This window comes from Ovis aries, chromosome 1 (assembly GCF_016772045.2).
Source record: "Ovis aries strain OAR_USU_Benz2616 breed Rambouillet chromosome 1, ARS-UI_Ramb_v3.0, whole genome shotgun sequence".
NCBI classification, from domain to species: domain Eukaryota; kingdom Metazoa; phylum Chordata; class Mammalia; order Artiodactyla; family Bovidae; genus Ovis; species Ovis aries.
Genome location: NC_056054.1, coordinates 45,734,048 through 45,753,519, shown reverse-complemented (window position 1 = coordinate 45,753,519; position 19,472 = coordinate 45,734,048). Strand labels below are relative to the sequence as shown.

Genomic DNA, 19,472 nt, shown 5'->3' with positions numbered 1-19,472 from the left:
CCAGAACTCTAAGCTACACACAGACCCTTTTCCAGTCTGCTGTTAACCTCCTCTGAGCTGAGCAAATTTCTCTTTCTGGTGGCAAAAAGCTTTCTATTTTGCTCTTATGACTGACTCTTTTGATGAAGGTTCTCATAGCAGAATTGTCGAGGGCTCTAAGTGACATTTCTCTGCGTGTCTCAGCCTCTCCTTTGTAAGGCAGAGTTGGGTGAAGAAAGGAAGTGAAGGAGCAGGAAGCTGGAGCTAGATCTGAGGGATGGTCAGCCGTGACCTCACACTGTTACTGGAGCCATCCTATCTCCTCCAGGCTTTGCTATTCAGTCTGTTCCATTTGCCAGTATTCTTGCTGATGGTGATTCATTTTGGGGGCTTCATTATTTCCTCCACCAGTTCAGAACCAGTAACAGTTCTTAGTTTATGGGATAAATCTCTATATTCCTGAAATATATTACCATACAGCTTCTGGGCCCCATGACAATCACTTAATCTGTTTTAGCATCGTTGCCCATTGCTTGACATTAAGATGTTATTCATTATTGTGACATTGTGAAGACTGTACTACCTAGGATATACAAAAGGGTTTAAGGATTGATACTATCCAACTCCTCACATCAACCTAACAGTGTGCCATTTCTGATCAGGCCCCAAGTAATATTCATTTGATCTCATAAAAAAGAAAGTGGGAGAGGGGAAAAAGAATATACCAAAATTATTAATAATGATTATACACATGGATGAAATCACCAACTATTTATACTATCATCTTTATACTTTTAATTTTATAAATTTATATGAACATTTATTTAATTTTTATATTGATTAAAAAGCTGTAAAAGATATCTTTGGGGGAAAAAAAGCTTTAGGAATCTATTATGTTTCAGAACTGTGTCCAGAATCTTCTAACGAAAGTGAAGTCACTCAGTCGTGTCCGACTCTTTGCGACCCCGTGGACTGTAGCCCACCAGGCTCTTCCATCCATGGGATTCTCCAGGCAAGAATACTGGAGTGGGTTGCCATTTCCCTCTCCAGGGGATCTTCCTGACCCAGGGATCAAACCCAGGTCTCCTTCATTCAGGCAGACGCTTTAACCTCTGAGCCACCAGGGAAGCCCAGAATCTTCTAGAGTTTACTGCTATTAGAAGCATAATTTCTTTTGTGTAGAATCTTTTATGACTACAAAAGCATCCATAAGTAGGCATTTCCAGTTCAAACCTTATGCAGGATATGTACATTGCTTCTCTAACAAGCAGACATCTGTTCTCTTCGTTAGGCTTCCTCATTCTTTCTTTTTTTACTTACTGCCATCCCTCCATATTTTTACTGTGTCACAAAATGAATCATCTAATAATCTTTTATGTGTCAGTATTTAGCTACAGATTAGAATTTAATTCCCTTTCCTCCATGTGATATTGCTTCTAGAGGTCTCTTATCAAAGTAAATTCTCTTATTTTCACATTAAAAATTGTTACTGTCACAGAAACAACAGCTACTCCCACAAGTATGATTAATGAAAGTCAAATATTTGACTAAAAGTAAATAATATTAGAGATATGAAGTTCTAGAATTATACTCCCATCCCCCTACCCTACCAAATAACTGAGTATTATCAAATAAAGTACCCCAGTACAAATGCAAAAGAAAATGTTTAAGAGACCTACTTTGTGACAAGTGGGAATATTGGGAGTTCAAAAGTAAAAGATATTTTTGCTCAGATGATTTCTTAGACATCATAAAGCAGAAGGTAAAATAAATGTATTTAAAATTTACTTTTAGAAAGCTTAATTTCGAAAAATAAACATGTCTTATTCATCTTTGTTGATGGAAATATTTAGAGTAAAACATTGATTCACAAAGTATCCATACAAAAGGCTTGCAAAATGCTATACTGGACAGAATTGAAATTCATTTGAAACACACATTGTTTATTATAGATTCTCTCACATGAAATTCTCTCAAAAAGTCTATGTGATAGGTTCAATATATTTATTTTATTGAAGAGGAAGCTGAGGATAGAGAGCAAGTTACAGATCTAAAGGTACCTAGCTAACCAGTGATGAAAGTTAAACCTCAGTCATCTGAAACCATTGTACATGTTCTTTCAACTACTAGGCCAAGTTATATGTCATGGGCAGACCCTACCTTCTTAAAAACTAATTTAAAAACTAGTATAAACTAGTTTTGCTACTGTTATGCACTACCATTACCACTCGCTCTGCTTAAATTAATAAACATTTCCCTTAAAAATACCAGAGGTGTGTTATACTAGGTACCAGGTCCTCTTGACATATTGTGTTGAGGCCACCTTGCCTCAAAGTTAGGTGCATCCAAAGCAGAGTAAGCTTGTCAGTGCAGTGTAGCAGGCAAAAGGAAGGTCTGAAATTTATGTTTTATTGGACCTTTTTCAGTTTGCATGTCATGTGGATTCTTGGAGCCTGTAGACTTGGTTTAGGTCCACTAGTAGCATTGTGACTGGTGAGGGTTCCTTCACAACAGAATTCAGGGAAAGACTGCCAAGCATGGTGCAGGAGGGAAGACAGGGCAGGGACTCACGCACGCACATGCAATGATGGCTGGGTGATCGCACCTTCAGCAAGAGGGAGATGGCCAATGCTAGCAGGGGGGTACCGCCTGAGCCCAAAAAACTGACTGCAGGTTCAGAACTGCAGACTGGACATAGAAGGAACTATCAGCTGCAGACATCAGCCTCAGAGGCCAACACTTCTGAAAGCCAGTCTGAGTCCAGGGGGTCTCTTTCCCTCAAGTTACAAAGACATGTACCTTCCTTTGCATTCACCCAAATTTCATCTTAAGGAGACATGCAGAGAAAAGCAAGAGATGACAGAGCATTTCTCTGCGAGAAAGATGAACACAACCTAAAGGGAACATGTAACTCATAAAATTAGATTAAACTTCTAATCACAGAGGAATAAAAATTAGTTTTTAGCCTCAATAAACTGGATAAAGGCTGGAATAATGACCAAATTAGTTATGGTCAAAGTTTAGTCCAATTTAGCTCAGTTGCTCAATCGTGTCTGACTCTTTGCAACCCCATGGACCACAGAACGCCAGGCCTCCATGTCCATAACCAACTCCTGGAGTTTACCCAAACTCATGTCCATTGAGTCAATGATGCCATCCAACCATCTCATCCTCTGTCATCCCCTTCTCTCGCCTTCAATCTTTCCCAGCATCAGGGTCTTTTCAAATGAGTCAGCTCTTCACATCAGGTGGCCAAAGTATTGGAGTTTCAGCTTCAACATCAGTCCTTCCAATGAACACCCAGGACTGATCTTTAGGATTGACTGGTTGGATCTCTTTGCAGTCCAAGGGACTTTCAAGAGTCTTCTCCAACACCACAGTTCAAAAGCATCAATTTTTTGGTGCTCAGCTTTCTTTATAGTCCAACTCTCACATCCATACACAACTACCGGAAAAACCATAGCCTTGACTAGATGGACCTTTGTTGGCAAAGTAATGTCTATGCTTTTTAACATGCTGCCTAGTTTGGTCATAACTTTTCTTCCAAGGACTAAAAGTCTTTTAATATCATGGCTGCAGTCACCATCTTCAGGGATTTGGGAGCTCCCCAAAATAAAATCTATCACTCTTTCCACTTATTTTGCTATCTATTTGCCATGAAGTGATGGGATCGGATGTCATGATCTTAGTTTTCTGAATGTTGAGCTTTAAGCCAACTTTTCGCTCTCCTCTTTCACTTTCATCAAGAGGCTCTTTAGTTCTTTTTCACTTTCTGCCATAAGGGTGGTGTCATCTGCATCTCTGAGCTTATTGATATTTCTCCCGGCAGTCTTGATTCCAGCTTGTGCTTCATCCAGCCCAGCACTTCACATGATGTACTCTACGTATAAGTTAAATAAGCAGGGTGACAATAGTACTCCTTCCCCGATTTAGAACCAGTCTGTTGTTCCATGTCCAGTTCTAACTGTTGCTTCTTGACCTGCATAGAGATTTCTCAGGAGGCAGGTCCTGTGGTCCTCCATTCCCATCTCTTGAAGAATTTTCCACAGTTTGTTGTGGTCCACACAGTCAAAGGCTTTGGCATAGTCAATAAAGCAAAAGTAAATGTTTTTCTGGAATTCCCTCACTTTTTCATGATACAACGGATGCTGGAAATTTCATCTCTGGTTCCTCTGCCTTTTTAAAATCCAGCTTAAACATCTAGAAGTTCATGGTTCACATACTGTTGAAGCTTGGTTTGGAGAATTTTGAGCATTACTTTGCTAGCATGTGAGATGAGTGCAATTGTGCAGTAGTTTGAACATTCTTTGGCATTGCCTTTCTTTGGGATTGGAATGAAAACTGACCTTTTCCAGTCCTGTGGCCACTGCTGAGTTTTCCAGATTTGCTGGCATATTGAGTGCAGCACTTTCACAGCATCATCTTTTAGGATTTGAAATAGCTCGGACAGAATTCCATCACCTCCACTAGCTTTGTTCGTAGTGATATTTCCTAAGGCCCACTTGACTTCACATTCCAGGATGTCTGGAATCTAGGCCATGGAATCCAGGATGTCTTGAATCCATGCCAGAAACTGCTTTGGGTAGCCTTTCCCTTCTCCAGGGGATTTTCCCAATCCAGGGATGGCATCCTGGTCTCCCACATTGCAGGTGGATTCTTTACCAGCTGAGCCAGAAGGGAAGCCCAAGAATACTGGTGTGGGCAGCCTATCCCTTCTCTAGTGGATCTTCCTGACCCAGAAATTGAATTGGGGTCTCCTGCATTGCAGGCAGATTCTTTACCACTGAGCTACGAGGGAAGCCCTGTTCAACCACATAAAAGATATGTAAATCAGTGACCACTTTCAGCTTGTGTCTATAAAGTTAATATGGTAACATGGCAAATCAGGATTAAATGAGGCAACATATATAACACACTGAATATGGTGCCTGCTACATAGCTGGTGCTCAAAATTGACAATTTGCATCTGCCTGTCTACTTACCCTACCCTTTTAACTTTTTTAAAAAGTTAATCATAATATTATTGTTACCTATAGTTTACTATATAGCTAAACAATCACTTTAATTTCAGATTTTATTTTGTTTTTATACTTAGCAAATGTAAATGTACACTTGATTTAATACCTGGGGTTACAAAGAACAACAGAAATAATCTCCTGGTGTATATTGGTCAAGTTTAGAAAATGTATTCACTCACCAGCTCACTGAATTCATTATTGCCTAGGTCAAGTCTTTCCAACTGGGCCAGTTTGTGCATTGACCTATAACAGATGGAGAAAAATAATATTGTGAGGCAGTGTATGACACATTGCTCCAAAAGACATTCCAACCACCTTCTTGTCAGATTTATCTGGGTTTATTATGCACAGATATGGGGGTATTTTTCAGGAAGAAGTAAATTTCAAATATACAGAAACATGTTCTACCTGTTACCTGAAAACCTTTAGTAGCTTACCATGTTTCCAAATGCCAGTCTGTGCATGGAGTACAGGCCTGACTGCATAATGATGCAATAATGCAATAATCTGGGAAGCTTGTTAAATATCTGTACCAAAACAAGGTACCAGTTGAGGCTCTAACATCCATATTTTTAATAATCCACACAGCTTTGGGAACCAATGGATAAACTCAGCTCTTCATGAAGCATTTTAAAATTCCACAGTATGGCCACAATTTCATCATCAGTCTTGTCAATTTTTACTTTCTTAAATGAATTTCTGCTATAGACAAACTTTTTTCTTTTCTATTCAGGTATAGTTGATTTAAAATATCATGTAAGTTTCAGATGGACAAGGTTGTTATTCACAATTTTATTTTATTTTTTTTGTTATTCATAATTTTAAAAGGTTATATTTCATTTATAGATGATAAAATATTGGTTATATTCCGTGAGACGTACTATATACCCTGGTAGCTTATTTTATACATGGCAGCTTGTACTAAAAGCCCCTACTCCTAACTTTTGTACTCATTATCTCCTAAGCATATTGGCTTGATGATGTTACAGCTTTGAATAACTGTAAACCTAGGGTGAGAGTTGGTCCCAAAGATTAGAAGTACTTATGCACATTACATACATAATCAGTATTTATCAAGCCATTTTCAAGTATAACAAACAACATAGGAAAAGATAGTACCATTCTTCTGATTTTCAAATTTTTTTATCTCCCCACTAACCAGAATGCTATCCTCAAGTTTTGACTATGTACAGAAACTCTGGAGGCATTGTTGACTCAAATCTTAATAAAACTTAGTTCCTTCATCTTTAAAATTTATGTAGCCATTATCTTACAGGACTTTTATGATCAGCAAATGAAATACTACTATAATTCAGACTCTTTCAGACACTCAGAAATGCAAAAAATATATATATATCTGTGTACTCTTTCTCTACTCAGAAACTACTTTTGAAAGATTATTATGTGCTAGAGAGTCTTCTGGGGTCTGGGGAATAGCACTGTATGAAAAGAAAGAAAAATTACTCCTTGAAAGGACTCTGCTTCCAGTGCAGATGATAATGACAATAAAATTATTAAGTAAAATAAAATAATATACTAGAAGGTTGTAAGTGCTATGAAGGATAGTTAAGCAGAGGAGGAAGATAAGAATTCTTATAACAAGATTGCATTTTCTAACAGGGTAATCAGGTCTCATTGAGAAGAAATGTGAGTATAGTGTACTCATTTGATTGTATGCCTTTGTCCTTATGGTAAACACATGTGGGTTTGGGGCCTATTTCCCCGTTTCTGCACAGGAATCTAACTGGTATGACTTCCCCTTACAAATGACTGGCCTAGAAGGCACAATCACAACCTTACGTCAGGGAGAAAACATCAGGACTTGGTTACAGTTTGGGTCACATTCTCCATCAGTTATGATGACAATTTCATCATCACTTGTCTGAACGAAGTAACTTGCTGATAATTCAGATTCATTGTAATGTTCACCTAGTTATCTGAAGTTCTAATGATCAAGTTCTAATGAAACTGGTACTCACTTGTGTTAAATGATGTTTACCAACCTATGTTCATATTCTATATGTAAAAGTGGTAGAAATGTGTAAAATATCCATGACTGTTACTTTTATCATTGCTACTTCTCCTGCCTATAACATTCTACCCATATATCTTTGCAAAGCTGGCTCCTTTTCCACTCAGCTCATATATTTCCTTCTCATATCCCCAAATTAAATCTCCCTTCCCATCTTCACTTTGTATATTGCCCAGTTCCATTTTCTTAACACTTACCATTGAAATTATTTAACATTTTTATTTAAATATTTAATACTGAAAATTAAAATACTTTTTGATTACTTCCTAATTATTTTCCTCCTGCTAGATTCAAGCTTCATGAAAGCAAGTAAATTGTCAGTCATACAAACAGTTTCTCAGTCAGTGTTTGTTTAGTGAAGATATTCATATGTGCATGAATGAATGATTCTTTACCAGTGAGATGTTTGAATTCTAGAAATATTTACAAAGAAAAACCATTCAATTTTTACCAGGCATCTACAATTAATTAACAGTTGCCAAAGAGATATCCTAATAAGCCTGATTTAATGAATATTATAATGAATATACATTAGCTTACTTATTAAGAAGTATGCATAATGTTAAAGGCAGATAAAGCTGAAATTCATCTGTCTTAGAATATCTATATCTTATGTTAAGTTTAGTCCTGACATGTAATAAACACATGAAAAGATGCTCAACATCACTCATTATCAATTCAGTTCAGTTCAGTCGCTCAGTCGTGTCCGACGGTTTGAGACCCCATGAATCGCAGCACGCCAGGCCTCCCTGTCCATCACCATCTCCCGGAGTTCACTAATTATCAGAGAAATGCAAATCAAAACCACAGTGAAGTACCATTTCACACCAGTCAGAATGGCGGCTATCCAAAAGTCTACAAGCAATAAATGCTGGAGAGGGTATGTAGAAAAGGGAACCCTCTTACACTGTTGGTGGGAATGCAAACTAGTACAGCCACTATGGAGAACAGTGTGGAGATTCCTGAAAAAATTGCAAATAGAACTGCCTTATGACCCAGCCATTCCACTACTGGGCATACACATTGAAGAAACCAGAATTGAAAGAGACACATATACCCCAGTGTCATTGCAGCACTGTTTATAATAGCCAGGACATGGAAGCAACCTAGATGTCCATCAGCAGATGAATGGATAAGAAAGCTGTGGTACACATACACAATGGAGTATTATTCAGCCATTAAAAAGAATACATTTGAATCAGTTCTAATGAGGTGGATGAAACTGGAGCCGTTTATACAGAGTGAAGTAAGCCAGAAAGAAAAACACCAATACAGTATACTAACGCATATATATGGAATTTAGAAAGATGATAACAATAACCCTGTATGCGAGACAGCAAAAGAGACACAGATGTATAGAACAGTCTTGGACTCTGTGGGAGAGGGAGAGGGTGAGGGAGAGGATGATTTGGGAGAATGGCATTGAAATATGTATAATATCATATGTGAAATGAATTGCCAGTCCAGGTTTGATGCATGATACAGGATACTTGGGGCTGGTGCACTGGGATGACCCAAGGAATGGTATAGGGAGGGAGGTGGGAGGGGGTTCAGGATAGGGAACATGTGTACACCCATGGCAGATCCATGTTGATGTATGGCAAAACCAATACAATATTGTAAAGTAAAAAAAAAAAAAAATCAAATAATAAAAAATACTAAGTGAAATATTCAGGTGAGTTTCTTTCTTTCTTTTTTTTTTTTTTTGATATCTCAAATATAGCAACAAAACTCCAAAAGGAAAGCAGTTTAGGACACAGAATCAATTCGGGCAACCTGGATCTAAATCCCAATTCTACCTCTCACTAACTGTTTGACTTTAAATCAACAAGAATATCTTCGCTTCTCATCTGTAATATGGGAATGATAATAAGAATCCTTACATTATAGGGTTATTCTGATGATTAAAATAAGTTAATAAGTTAAGCACATAAATAGTGCCTGACATATGGTAGGTGGTCTTTAAGAGTTAGGTATTGAAAAACTTAGGGAAGACTTTCAGAGTTGGAAATATTGTAAGAAATTATTGAGGTCAGAGCTGCCTGAAGTTTTCCTAAGGACTTATGTGTTGCATGATTTAAAAAAAGATTCAGATGGCCAGTACATTTTGGCAAATCTTGCTTTAAAAATGTCAAATAGGTTTCTTATCAGCAGGATTTCTCATAAAATATACAAATGCTTATTATGATTATTTAACAGATTCATTTTGACTATTTCCCATATATATGATCAAAAACATTTCTCTTTTCTACAGGACATTTCTTAGACTTGGAGAATGCTTTAAATGATTTTTTGCAGATGATGAAATTGTGTTCTTCTCCATCCTAGTCCATAAAATCATAGACATATACTTAGTGCATGAAAACACAAGCCTGTGTGTTTTCCTATCATGAGTACAGGATTTAAATTTGATCAAATCATCCTCATGACCATCCTCTAACTCTGACCAATCAGGCTCTGCCTCTCAGCTCCCAATATTCACTTCAGGCTTGCCTTGCATTTATAACTATTTTAGACACGTTCCCCTGGTTTGACTTTCACATTCTTTAAAAGACCGTGTTGATTTTTGCCATTTGGTGTTATGCACTGCAACCTCAGGAAAAAGGAATGTTCCCTTCTCTCTAGAGGAGACTTGGTGACTTGTTTAAGGTCACATGGAAAGTTAGTGTCAGGGCTGACACAGGGCAGCCACTTTTTCCAGCAGTGGCTAGTCATCTAAATCTGGCCTAAATTATTTGGCTTGACCATTGTTTAAATATGAGTGTTTTTAAGAAAAGTATATGCTCTAAGACTGTAGTCTATGCCAGGGGTCAACAAATGTTTTTCTATTTAAGGCTAGATAAGAAGTCAACAAACGTTTTTCTGTTTAAGGCTATATAAGACTTCTTGCAAGGAGATGCATTCTGAAGGAATGAACCAATCCATTCTGAAGGAGATCAGCCCTGGGATTTCTTTGGAAGGAATGATGCTAAAGCTGAAACTACTTTGGCCACCTCATGCGAAGAGTTGACTCATTGGAAAAGACTCTGATGCTGGGAGGGATTGGGGGCAGGAGGAGAAGAGGATTACAGAGGATGAGATGGCTGGATGGCATCACGGACTCGATGGATGTGATTCTGAATGAACTCCGGGAATTGGTGATGGACAGGGAGGCCTGGCATGCTATGATTCATGGGGTTGCAAAGAGTCAGACCTGACTGAACGACTGAACTGAACTGAAGACTTCCCTGGTGGCTCAGACGGTAAAGCGTCTGCCTACAATGAGGGAGACCCGGGTTTGATCCCTGGGTTGGGAAGATCTCATGGAGAAGGAAATGGCAACCCACTTCAGTACTCTTGCCTGGAAAATTCCATGGACGGAGAAGCCTGGTAGGCTAGAGTCCATGGGGTCGCAAAGAGTCCAACATGACTGAGTGTCTTCAATTTCAATATGTCAAGAAGTGTTTTATGTTCTGTGGGCCATATTTTCTCTGTCTCAATTACTCAATTCTGCTATTGTAGTGCAATGCCATATATGACATGTTAACAAATGGAGATGATTGTTTTCCAATAAAGTTTTATTTATAAAAAAAGGGTCACCAAATTTGGAATATAAGCCATAATTTTCCAACCCCTGTTCTACATCAGTCTAAATAGCTCAATGTGTTTATGATATAAGCCTGGTCCATAAGAAATATCTAAGTCTTCAAAACTTGATATAACAGATAAATTAAGGACCAGAAATATTTATCATTAGATAATTGCCACTAGATAATTATATTTATACACTATTTGAAATTCTTATTCTTAGGGTACATGTTACTGGAATCTAGGGGCATTTGTTCTTAATAGTGTCATTTGGTTTCACTTATGAAAATTAAATCCTTACTAGAATGCTATTACTTTATATCATTTATCCAATTGCAAATCTGGTAAAAGATTCCAGTTAGAGCAATTACGGGAAATAATGCAATATCTTGGTACATCTGTCACTTTGATAAAATTGTATAATCTGTGATTTACTTTTTATCAGATTCAGAGGTTTTATCTATTTAAGTGTACAATTACTTCTGAAACCACATTAAGTTGGCAGGATTTTTGTTTCTCCATAAATTCCCAGTCCAGTAACTTGGGTTTGCTGACTCTTGCAAGATTCTGCAAATTTTTGGCATGGGTTTATTCATTCCAGCTTTTAACTTGTCTTTCAAATGTTCTCAGACACTCTCTAATTAGTGGCTATTCATGTCACAAGGATAGGAAAACTCCCCTCAGTTCCTACTGTCTGATGTTTCTCTCTCATTGGAACTTAGGAAAAGAATATACTATTTTTCCACTTTACCTAATCCATCTCCTATGTTAAATGGACATTTGCATTTTATACTTTGGACATGCCAATTCTATCACACTATTGAGTCTTTCTCTTGTTCACAATCTTTCTTTAAATGAACCTTATATTATACATTTTGAGATAAATCATTTCTTTATTTTTATATAAATTTATTTATTTTAATTGGAGGTTAATTACTTTACAATATTGTATTGGTTTTGCCATACATCAACAAGAATCCGCCATAGGTATACACGTGTTCCCCATCCTGAACCTCCTCCCTCCTCCCTCCCTGTACCATCCCTCTGGGTCATCCCAGTGCACCAGCCCCAAGCATCCTATATCATGCATCGAACCTGGACTGGCAATTCATTTCATATATGATATTATACACGTTTCAATGCTGTTCTCCCAAATCATCCCACCCTCTCCCTCTCCCACAGAGTCCAAAAGCCTGTTCTATACATCTCTGTCTCTTTTGCTATCTTGCATATAGGGTTTTCATTACCATTTTTCTAAATTCCATATATATGTGTTAATATACTGTATTGGTGTTTTTCTTTCTGACTTACTTCACTTTGTATAATAGGCTCCAGCTTCATCCACCTCATTAGAACTGATTCAAATGAATTCTTTTTAATGGCTGAGTAATACTCCATTGTGTATATGTACCACAGCTTTCTTATCCATTCATCTGCTGATGGGCATCATTTCTTATGACATATGTACTGAGGACAAGAAGGCCCAGGAATTTATATCCTTTAAAAATGCAACGCTGGCATACCTCATTTATTTTGAAGAAATGTACATTCATTATCTTTACACACCAGAAAAAATATAAAATCTAGTACCCAATAACATAATTTCTATGATAAAATATTTTCTATAAAAATTCTCCCTTAATGGCCTATACAGGAATAGAATCTTAAAAAAAGAATGGATGTATGCTTAGGTATAACTGATTCACTATGCTGTATACCTGATAATGCACATTGTAAATCAACTATATTCCAATAAAAATTTAAAGAATTCTTCCTTGATTATTGTTAAATGTTAAGGCAAAGTTACAGTTACAATACTAATGTACTCTCCATCATATCCATTCAATTTCCTCCTAAGAAGAACAACAAAAAGCTAAACTGACTCCTTGGATGTCCCAGAAGGACATGTAACCACATAAAACATCTATTATTTTGTTGAAGAATATTGAGAAGACTTTATTTTTAATTCTAATTAAGCAATTTGCAAATCTTCTAATTAAGATATTTCTCCTTATAGTATTTAAATTATTAGAAAAATATTTAAATGTATAATTTATATCAAACTGTCACATATTTTCAGTGTGTCTGTGGGAAATATTTTTTCCATGTAAATAGTCAACATTTAAAAGTTTAAGCTGATTTTTTGATGTCATATTGAAAAAATTTTCTTTCTTATAACTAAATGTCTCTAATTTAATGTATAACATGAAAAAATATTCTGTATGAAGAAATAAACTCACAGGTAACTTCTGAAGATGACCTCTAGTTCATATAGTAAGATAAACTTTTCCAATGAAGTGTAAAATAGTACCTTGTAAACAGATAAGACTGAGCGACTGAACCGAACTGAAACTGCAACCAGGTATAAGACAATTTCTGCACTGCTCTAATTAGATTGAGGAGAAGGCTGGATTTCATTACTCTCTAGTCTTCTTGGGTTTATGACCAGAACCAATCATTCATTCACTCTGAGCATGAATTTTCCCACTGACAAAACATTTTTGTGCATTCCTAACTCATGACAATGCAACAAAGAAATCATACAAGACTTTTTGAACTCTTTCTGGAGGGACGGTGACGTATGAGCAGCAACTACAACAATCATCTCTGTGGATGACCACGCTGGAGGAACTGAAGCTCCTAACTTGCACTGAAGCTGTCCAATCAAGAGGTTATGGGAAACATAGTCAACTATGAAGATGTTCGTCTGCATTAGAATATGCTGCAAGCTACACTGTCTGCTCATGAATAGGTTTTAAATGCTACTGAAAAAGCACTCAGGCAAAGCTATTTTAAAACTCCTATAGTTTTAAACTGAGCAGGGACCCTGTGTGTTTTATAAGACCCTTTTCACATACACACACACACATGCACACACACACAGGCTCATTGTTTCAGGCTTATTATTTCTTCCTATTATTTGATGAAAAAATTATAACTTGCCACATTGGGCTTTCTATATATTCATGTGCTTTTAGATAGATCTGGCCTTAGAGTGTTGATACACTGACTGATGTATAATACAGAAACAACCCTGTGACTAAGATGTCATAGAATTTGAACTTTAGCAGATAAAGACATTTGAAAATAATCTGCCAAGGTAGCCATGGCTGGTTTCCCAGGCAACTGTCATTTCCTTTCTCTTTCTTCCTTGCCAGCGGTATCAGCCTGCATCAGAAACTGGAAATGCCAAAGAGTTACTAGGCAAACCTCCTCTGCAGCTAGGACATAAGCATATGACTCAGTTCTGGTTACTAGAACAGAAAGAGGAGGAAAAGAGATTCTCAGGGAGATCCTAAGAAAAAAATTTCCCCTTGATTTAAAAAGAGGGAGAGAGGCATGAGAACTCTCCCCCTGTCCCTCTTTCTCCTCTTTTTCTCATGTGTGAATGAAAATGTGAGGTCTGGAGTTGTGGCAGACACTATGAAACCATGAGGCAACAAACCCAAGGATGACAACCAATATGCTGGGAATAGCATGTAGAAAAATCAAAAAAGCTTTTGGTAAAGTTGTTAAGCCACGGAAACCGGAACTGCTTATCTCAAGGCTTTGTTATGGACAACAAGGTACTTATTAATTAAAAAGCCACTTTTACTCAGAATTCTGTTTCTTACTGCCAAAAGCATATTTCTAAATACACTCCTTCTACCAAGCTAATAAGTACTTCTAAGAGTGTCACATGGCTTGTTGGTGGCAGATCTAAAGTAAAAATAGAAATCTTTTAAATCCCAGAAGTGTCTTATATCCCACTCATTTAAAAAAAAATCCTAAAAAAGTCCTGATTTGTTAATTTGAGTTTTAGGCAAAAGTATAAAAGAAATAAAAGAAATAGTCTTAGCACTTTTGTTCTTGATTAGAAAAGACATTTTTTGACAATACTAAGCTAGTGCAGAAATGAATATTTTACTACCTAAATTAAGTACAAAGGCACTTTGGGGACTTTTAGAGATAATATGCATTTAAAAAATTTAAAAAGAAATAGAAAATATGTATAAAATTATTTGCATAGCTTTTGCAGCTTTAATTGATTTTTTCTTCCACTTTTATTGAGCTATAATTGAAATACAGCACTGTACAAGTTTAAAGATGTACAGCAAGATGATTTGACTTATATCATGAAATGATTACCACAATAGGTTTAGTGAACATCCATAATTTCATATAGATAACAAAAGAAAAGAAAAAAAAAATTTCCTGTGATGAGAGCTCTTAGTATTTCCTCTCTTAGTGACTTTCATATAGAATATACAGGAATGTTAATTACATTGTTTATGTCATATATCACACTCCTAGTACTTATTTCGGAGAAGGCAATGGCAACCCACTCCAGTACTATTGCCTGGAAAATCCCATGGACGGAAGAGCCTGGTAGGCTGCAGTCCATGAGGTCGCTAAGAGTCGGACACGACTGAGTGACTTCACTTTCACTTTTCACTTTCATGCATTGGAGAAAGAAATGGCAACCCACTCCAGTATTCTTGCCTAGAGAATTCCAGGGATGGGGGAGTCTGGTGGGCTGCCGTCTATGGGGTTGCACAGAGTCGGACACGACTGAAGCAACTTAGCAGCAGCAGCAGCAGTACTTATTTACCTTAAAATTGGAAAATCTGTATCTTCAACCACCTCCTTGCTTTTTCCCCTTTGGTAACCACAGATCTGATCTCTCTTCTATGAGCTTGTTTGCTTGTTTTTGAAGTATAATTGACCTACAACACTATGTTAGTTCTTGGTGCACAGCATAATGATTCGATATTTCTATACATTACAAATTGATCACCGTGATAAGTACTTACCGTCTGTCACCACATGAAGATATAACATAATTATTAACTATATTCCTCACACTGTACATTTCGTCCCTGTTATTTACTTTATAACTAGAAATTTGTACTAACTTCCTTCACCCATTTCACTCATCCCCTGGATGCCTTTCCCTTCTGGCAACCATCTGTTCTCTGTGTCTGTGACTGTTTCTGTATTTTGTTTGTTTGATCCTGTGTTTTGGGTTTCAGATTCCATGTATAAGTGAAATCCTATAGTATGTATCTTTCTCTGTCTGACTTATTTCATTGATTAATAACATAATACCTTCTAGGTTCAACAATGTTATAAGTAGTTTATGTTTTTTCCTTCCTGAATTTGACTTATCAAAATCCTAGTTTTTCATTTTGACAATTTCATTTTCATCAATTATTCTGTGGATTTTGGTATGATTTCTGATGTTTACAATTTCAACTTTTCAGAAACAATGACTGTAGGTCTATATATATTCTGTTTTCTTTACTTTTTATTACTTTATAGTTTCAGAAATAAGGTAAAGATAATATTTTTCAAATCTGTATACCTCTTCACTTTTATATTTGGTATATATTCACAAATTTTTTTTTTAAATTCAGCTTCTTCTTAAAATATTTGCTTCAGACTCAACTAGATTTTTTTCTTCTATGTATTTACTATGAGACATTCTTCCCTTAATATTTGAATGCTAAAACCTCCATTACTAGTATTTTTTTATGGTGCTTATCAGTACATATAGAACAAATTCACTTAAGATAACTTTTTGATCAGCCTTAAACAGGACATGACAGAGGATGAGATGGTTGGATGGCATCACCAACTCGATGGACATGGGTTTGGGTGGACTCTGGGAGTTGGTGACGGACAGGGAAGCCTGGCATGCTGCAGTTCATGGGGTCCCAAAGAATCGGACCCGACTGAGCAACTGAACTGAACTGAACTGAAACAGGACTAATTTTTCCCCCATGGATATAGTCTATCATGCTAAAACGTAACAATCTGTGGTCAGAAGTTGTGAAATAAAATATAATGCAATAGCTACCAGAAATAATAGACTGTATAAGAGAAACCAAATAGAACAATGGGTAACAAATAAACTCCAGGTGAGACCATTGTGAAATGCGCCTCATAATGAAGACTCATTTCAATCAAAGAACTGTTAAAGACACCAAATTCTAATATCACTATTTCTTAAGGGTAATTATATAAAATCAGTTTTGCTTTTAAAAAGTCATAAGTTTAGTGTTTCTCAATGTACTGTCAAAAATTATGTTTTTGAACCTGAATTTTATTGAGGAAAGATTAACTTTTTGTCAATGTTACAAAACACTTAGCTAAGTGCCCAAAGAGAAAGAAAGGTCTGATCTTCATATCATCATTGTCACTGTAGACAAAGTAACAAATTGATTATCTCTCTTTTGTATTACCCTGAAACTTCACTTTACAAATTCCTTGTAAATTAAGCCTTTTAAATTTATTAAACAAACAATTATTTCATTAATGTAACAAACATCTATTAAGCACACTAGGTTAAGGGCTAAGACTAACATGTCCTCACTGCCTTCAGGTACCTCACAACTTAGTGAAATGGACGTAAAAACTTAAAATTAACAATAATAACGGATCATCGGAGGTTTTTCTTATGTGTTAAACAGTAATTCAAGGATTTATACAACAAACATAGTCCCTTCTCTGATGGAGTTTATATTCTAACAGAAAATTCAGAAGTTCAATGATTTAGAAATTAATGTGCTAATTTATTATGCCTGGGACTCATGTTGCCCAGAAAATGTCAGTGTTGTGAGAACTTGTGATTCAGGAAATGACCCAGAGTTGGCTTCATATCAGATAATATTGGAATTAGGGCTAATGAGATGAAGAGTTCAGTGGACAGAGCAGGCAAAACGGAAATTTCAAGCAAAGAAAGGACACAAGCATCAGCATTCTCCAAGGTATTGAAGTATTTGACATGTTTGGGAAATAGAGAAATGTTTTCTCAATAAAACTCTTGGAAACAAGAAGGGACTCCAAGGAGTTCTTTGTTTCCTTAACGTTAAAGCCTGAGGAAGACACAGAAAGTTCTTTCTCAAAGCAGTTCACTCGTGGGGAAGACTGGTTCAGAGAATAACTCCCCTGTGAGGCCACAGTGGGTCATGTTCCCAGAGTCAAACTGGACCTTCACACTGTGAGTAGAGCTCACAGGTCTTGGGGATGGAGAACCATCAGTGCCAAAATAAGATGGAGCCCACCACACTTTAAGAAAAGGAAGGATTGATTGCCCCAGTAAAGCTGCTAGAAAGAACTTGCCTCTAACGTCTCCATCTCCTATTTTGATAAGTGCTATCACTACCTTCCTTGTAGTCTAAAATAGAAACCTGGAAGCTATTCCTAACTTTTCTTCCTCTAGCACCCTCCAAATCAGTGAATTTCAAGCATCTATTTATTCTTCCTCTGTTATATGTCTTGAATATATATTCTCTTTTTATCCTCTCTGCCTGACCCAGAAAAGGCTTCATATCAGATAACATTCTGACGAAAAGTCTGTTCAATCAAAGCTATGTTTTTTCCCAGTATTCATGTACAGATGTGAGAAATGGACCGTAAGGATGGCCGAGTGCTAAAGAACTGACTCTTTTGAATTGTGGTGCTGGAGAAGACTCTTCAGAGTCCCTTGGACTGGGGATTAAAGGAGTTAAAGCAGTCAATTCTGAAGGAAATCAACCCTGAATATTTATTGGAAGGACTGATGCTGAATTTGAAGCTCCAATACTTCTACCACCTGATGTGAAGAGCTGATTCATTGGGTAAGACCCTGATGCTGGGAAAGACTGAAGGCAAAAGGAGAAGGGGGTGGCAGAGGATGAGATGGTTAGGTAGCATCACCGACCCAATGGACATGAATTTGAACAAACTCCGGGAGATAGTGGAGGACAGAGGAGCTTGGTGTACTGCAGTCCATGGGGTCACAAAGAATTGGACATGACTTAGCGGCCGAACAACAACAACATCAGATGATATTAGAATTAGGGTTTAAAAGATGAAGAATCCCTTAGCTGCTTTCACTTGTTAGTTTACTTACTTCTTGGTTTAGCCCCTCTTACTTCATGGGCTATGGTGACCTGGGACTTTGTAACAGCCTCTTTGCTAGTTGCCCACCTTCAGCTTTCAGCTTCAACTAATTCATATTTATCACTGTCAAAGAGTAATCTCTCAATTCATGTCATTTCTGGGCACAGAAATCAAATTATTTCAGGGAAAGATCCAAATTCCTCAACACTATATTCAAGGAAATTATAATTTGATACCAGTCTACCTTTCTGGTTTTACTACCTATAATCCCCTTATAGATATTATTGTCTACAGCCATTTATGGTATCCTAAATTAGCTATATTCTCTAATGGGAGCCATTCTCTGGTAGATTTAGCCTGGGAGGCCATGAGACTAAATTGTGCCCCTTTAGAAATGTCTCAGAAGACTCTGCAGATTAAAAAATACAATTGAGAAGAACTGCATTCTTATGAAAGGAAATTATTAGTGAAAATATCATTGCGGTTTTGCCTCTTGAAAAGTATTATGCTATCAGAGGACTATTATAAGAAAAACTGTCATAATTTTTGTAGATCAGAAAAAAAACCCCCACCAAACCATTTTGGTTTGTATGCAACCAATATGAAGTCTCTCATGAGAAGCTGAGTAATAGAAAATAATATTTTAAAATCTATGTAAGAGATGTGATATATAACATGATGACTATAGGGAACACTGCTGTATGATATATATGAAAGTAGTTGAGAGGAAATCCTAAGAGTTCTTGTCATAAGGAAACAAATTTCTTCTTTTTTTACTTTTTATTTTTATGCCTCTAAATGAGATGGTAGATGCTAACTAAACTTACTGGAAAAATAATTTCAGTATATACACATAAATGCATATATGTTGTATAAATATATATGTTGTTTTTCATGCCCTCAATCTTTCCCAGCATCAGGGTCTTTTTTCCAATATGTCAGCTCTTCACATCAGATGGCCAAAGTATTGGAGCTTCAGCTTCAGTATCAGTCCTTGCAATGAATATTCA

General features: G+C 36.7%; 1 protein-coding gene across 1 annotated transcript in view; it reads right to left on the bottom strand.

The window, feature by feature from the left end:
• LRRC7 (leucine rich repeat containing 7) overlaps window positions 1-19,472 on the bottom strand; it is a 621,984-nt gene that overhangs the window by 200,583 nt on the left and 401,929 nt on the right. The window contains exon 8 of the mRNA XM_027971033.3: window positions 5,177-5,240. Within this exon, the coding sequence (XP_027826834.2) occupies window positions 5,177-5,240 (64 nt within the window). The remainder of the gene's footprint in view (window positions 1-5,176; window positions 5,241-19,472) is intronic.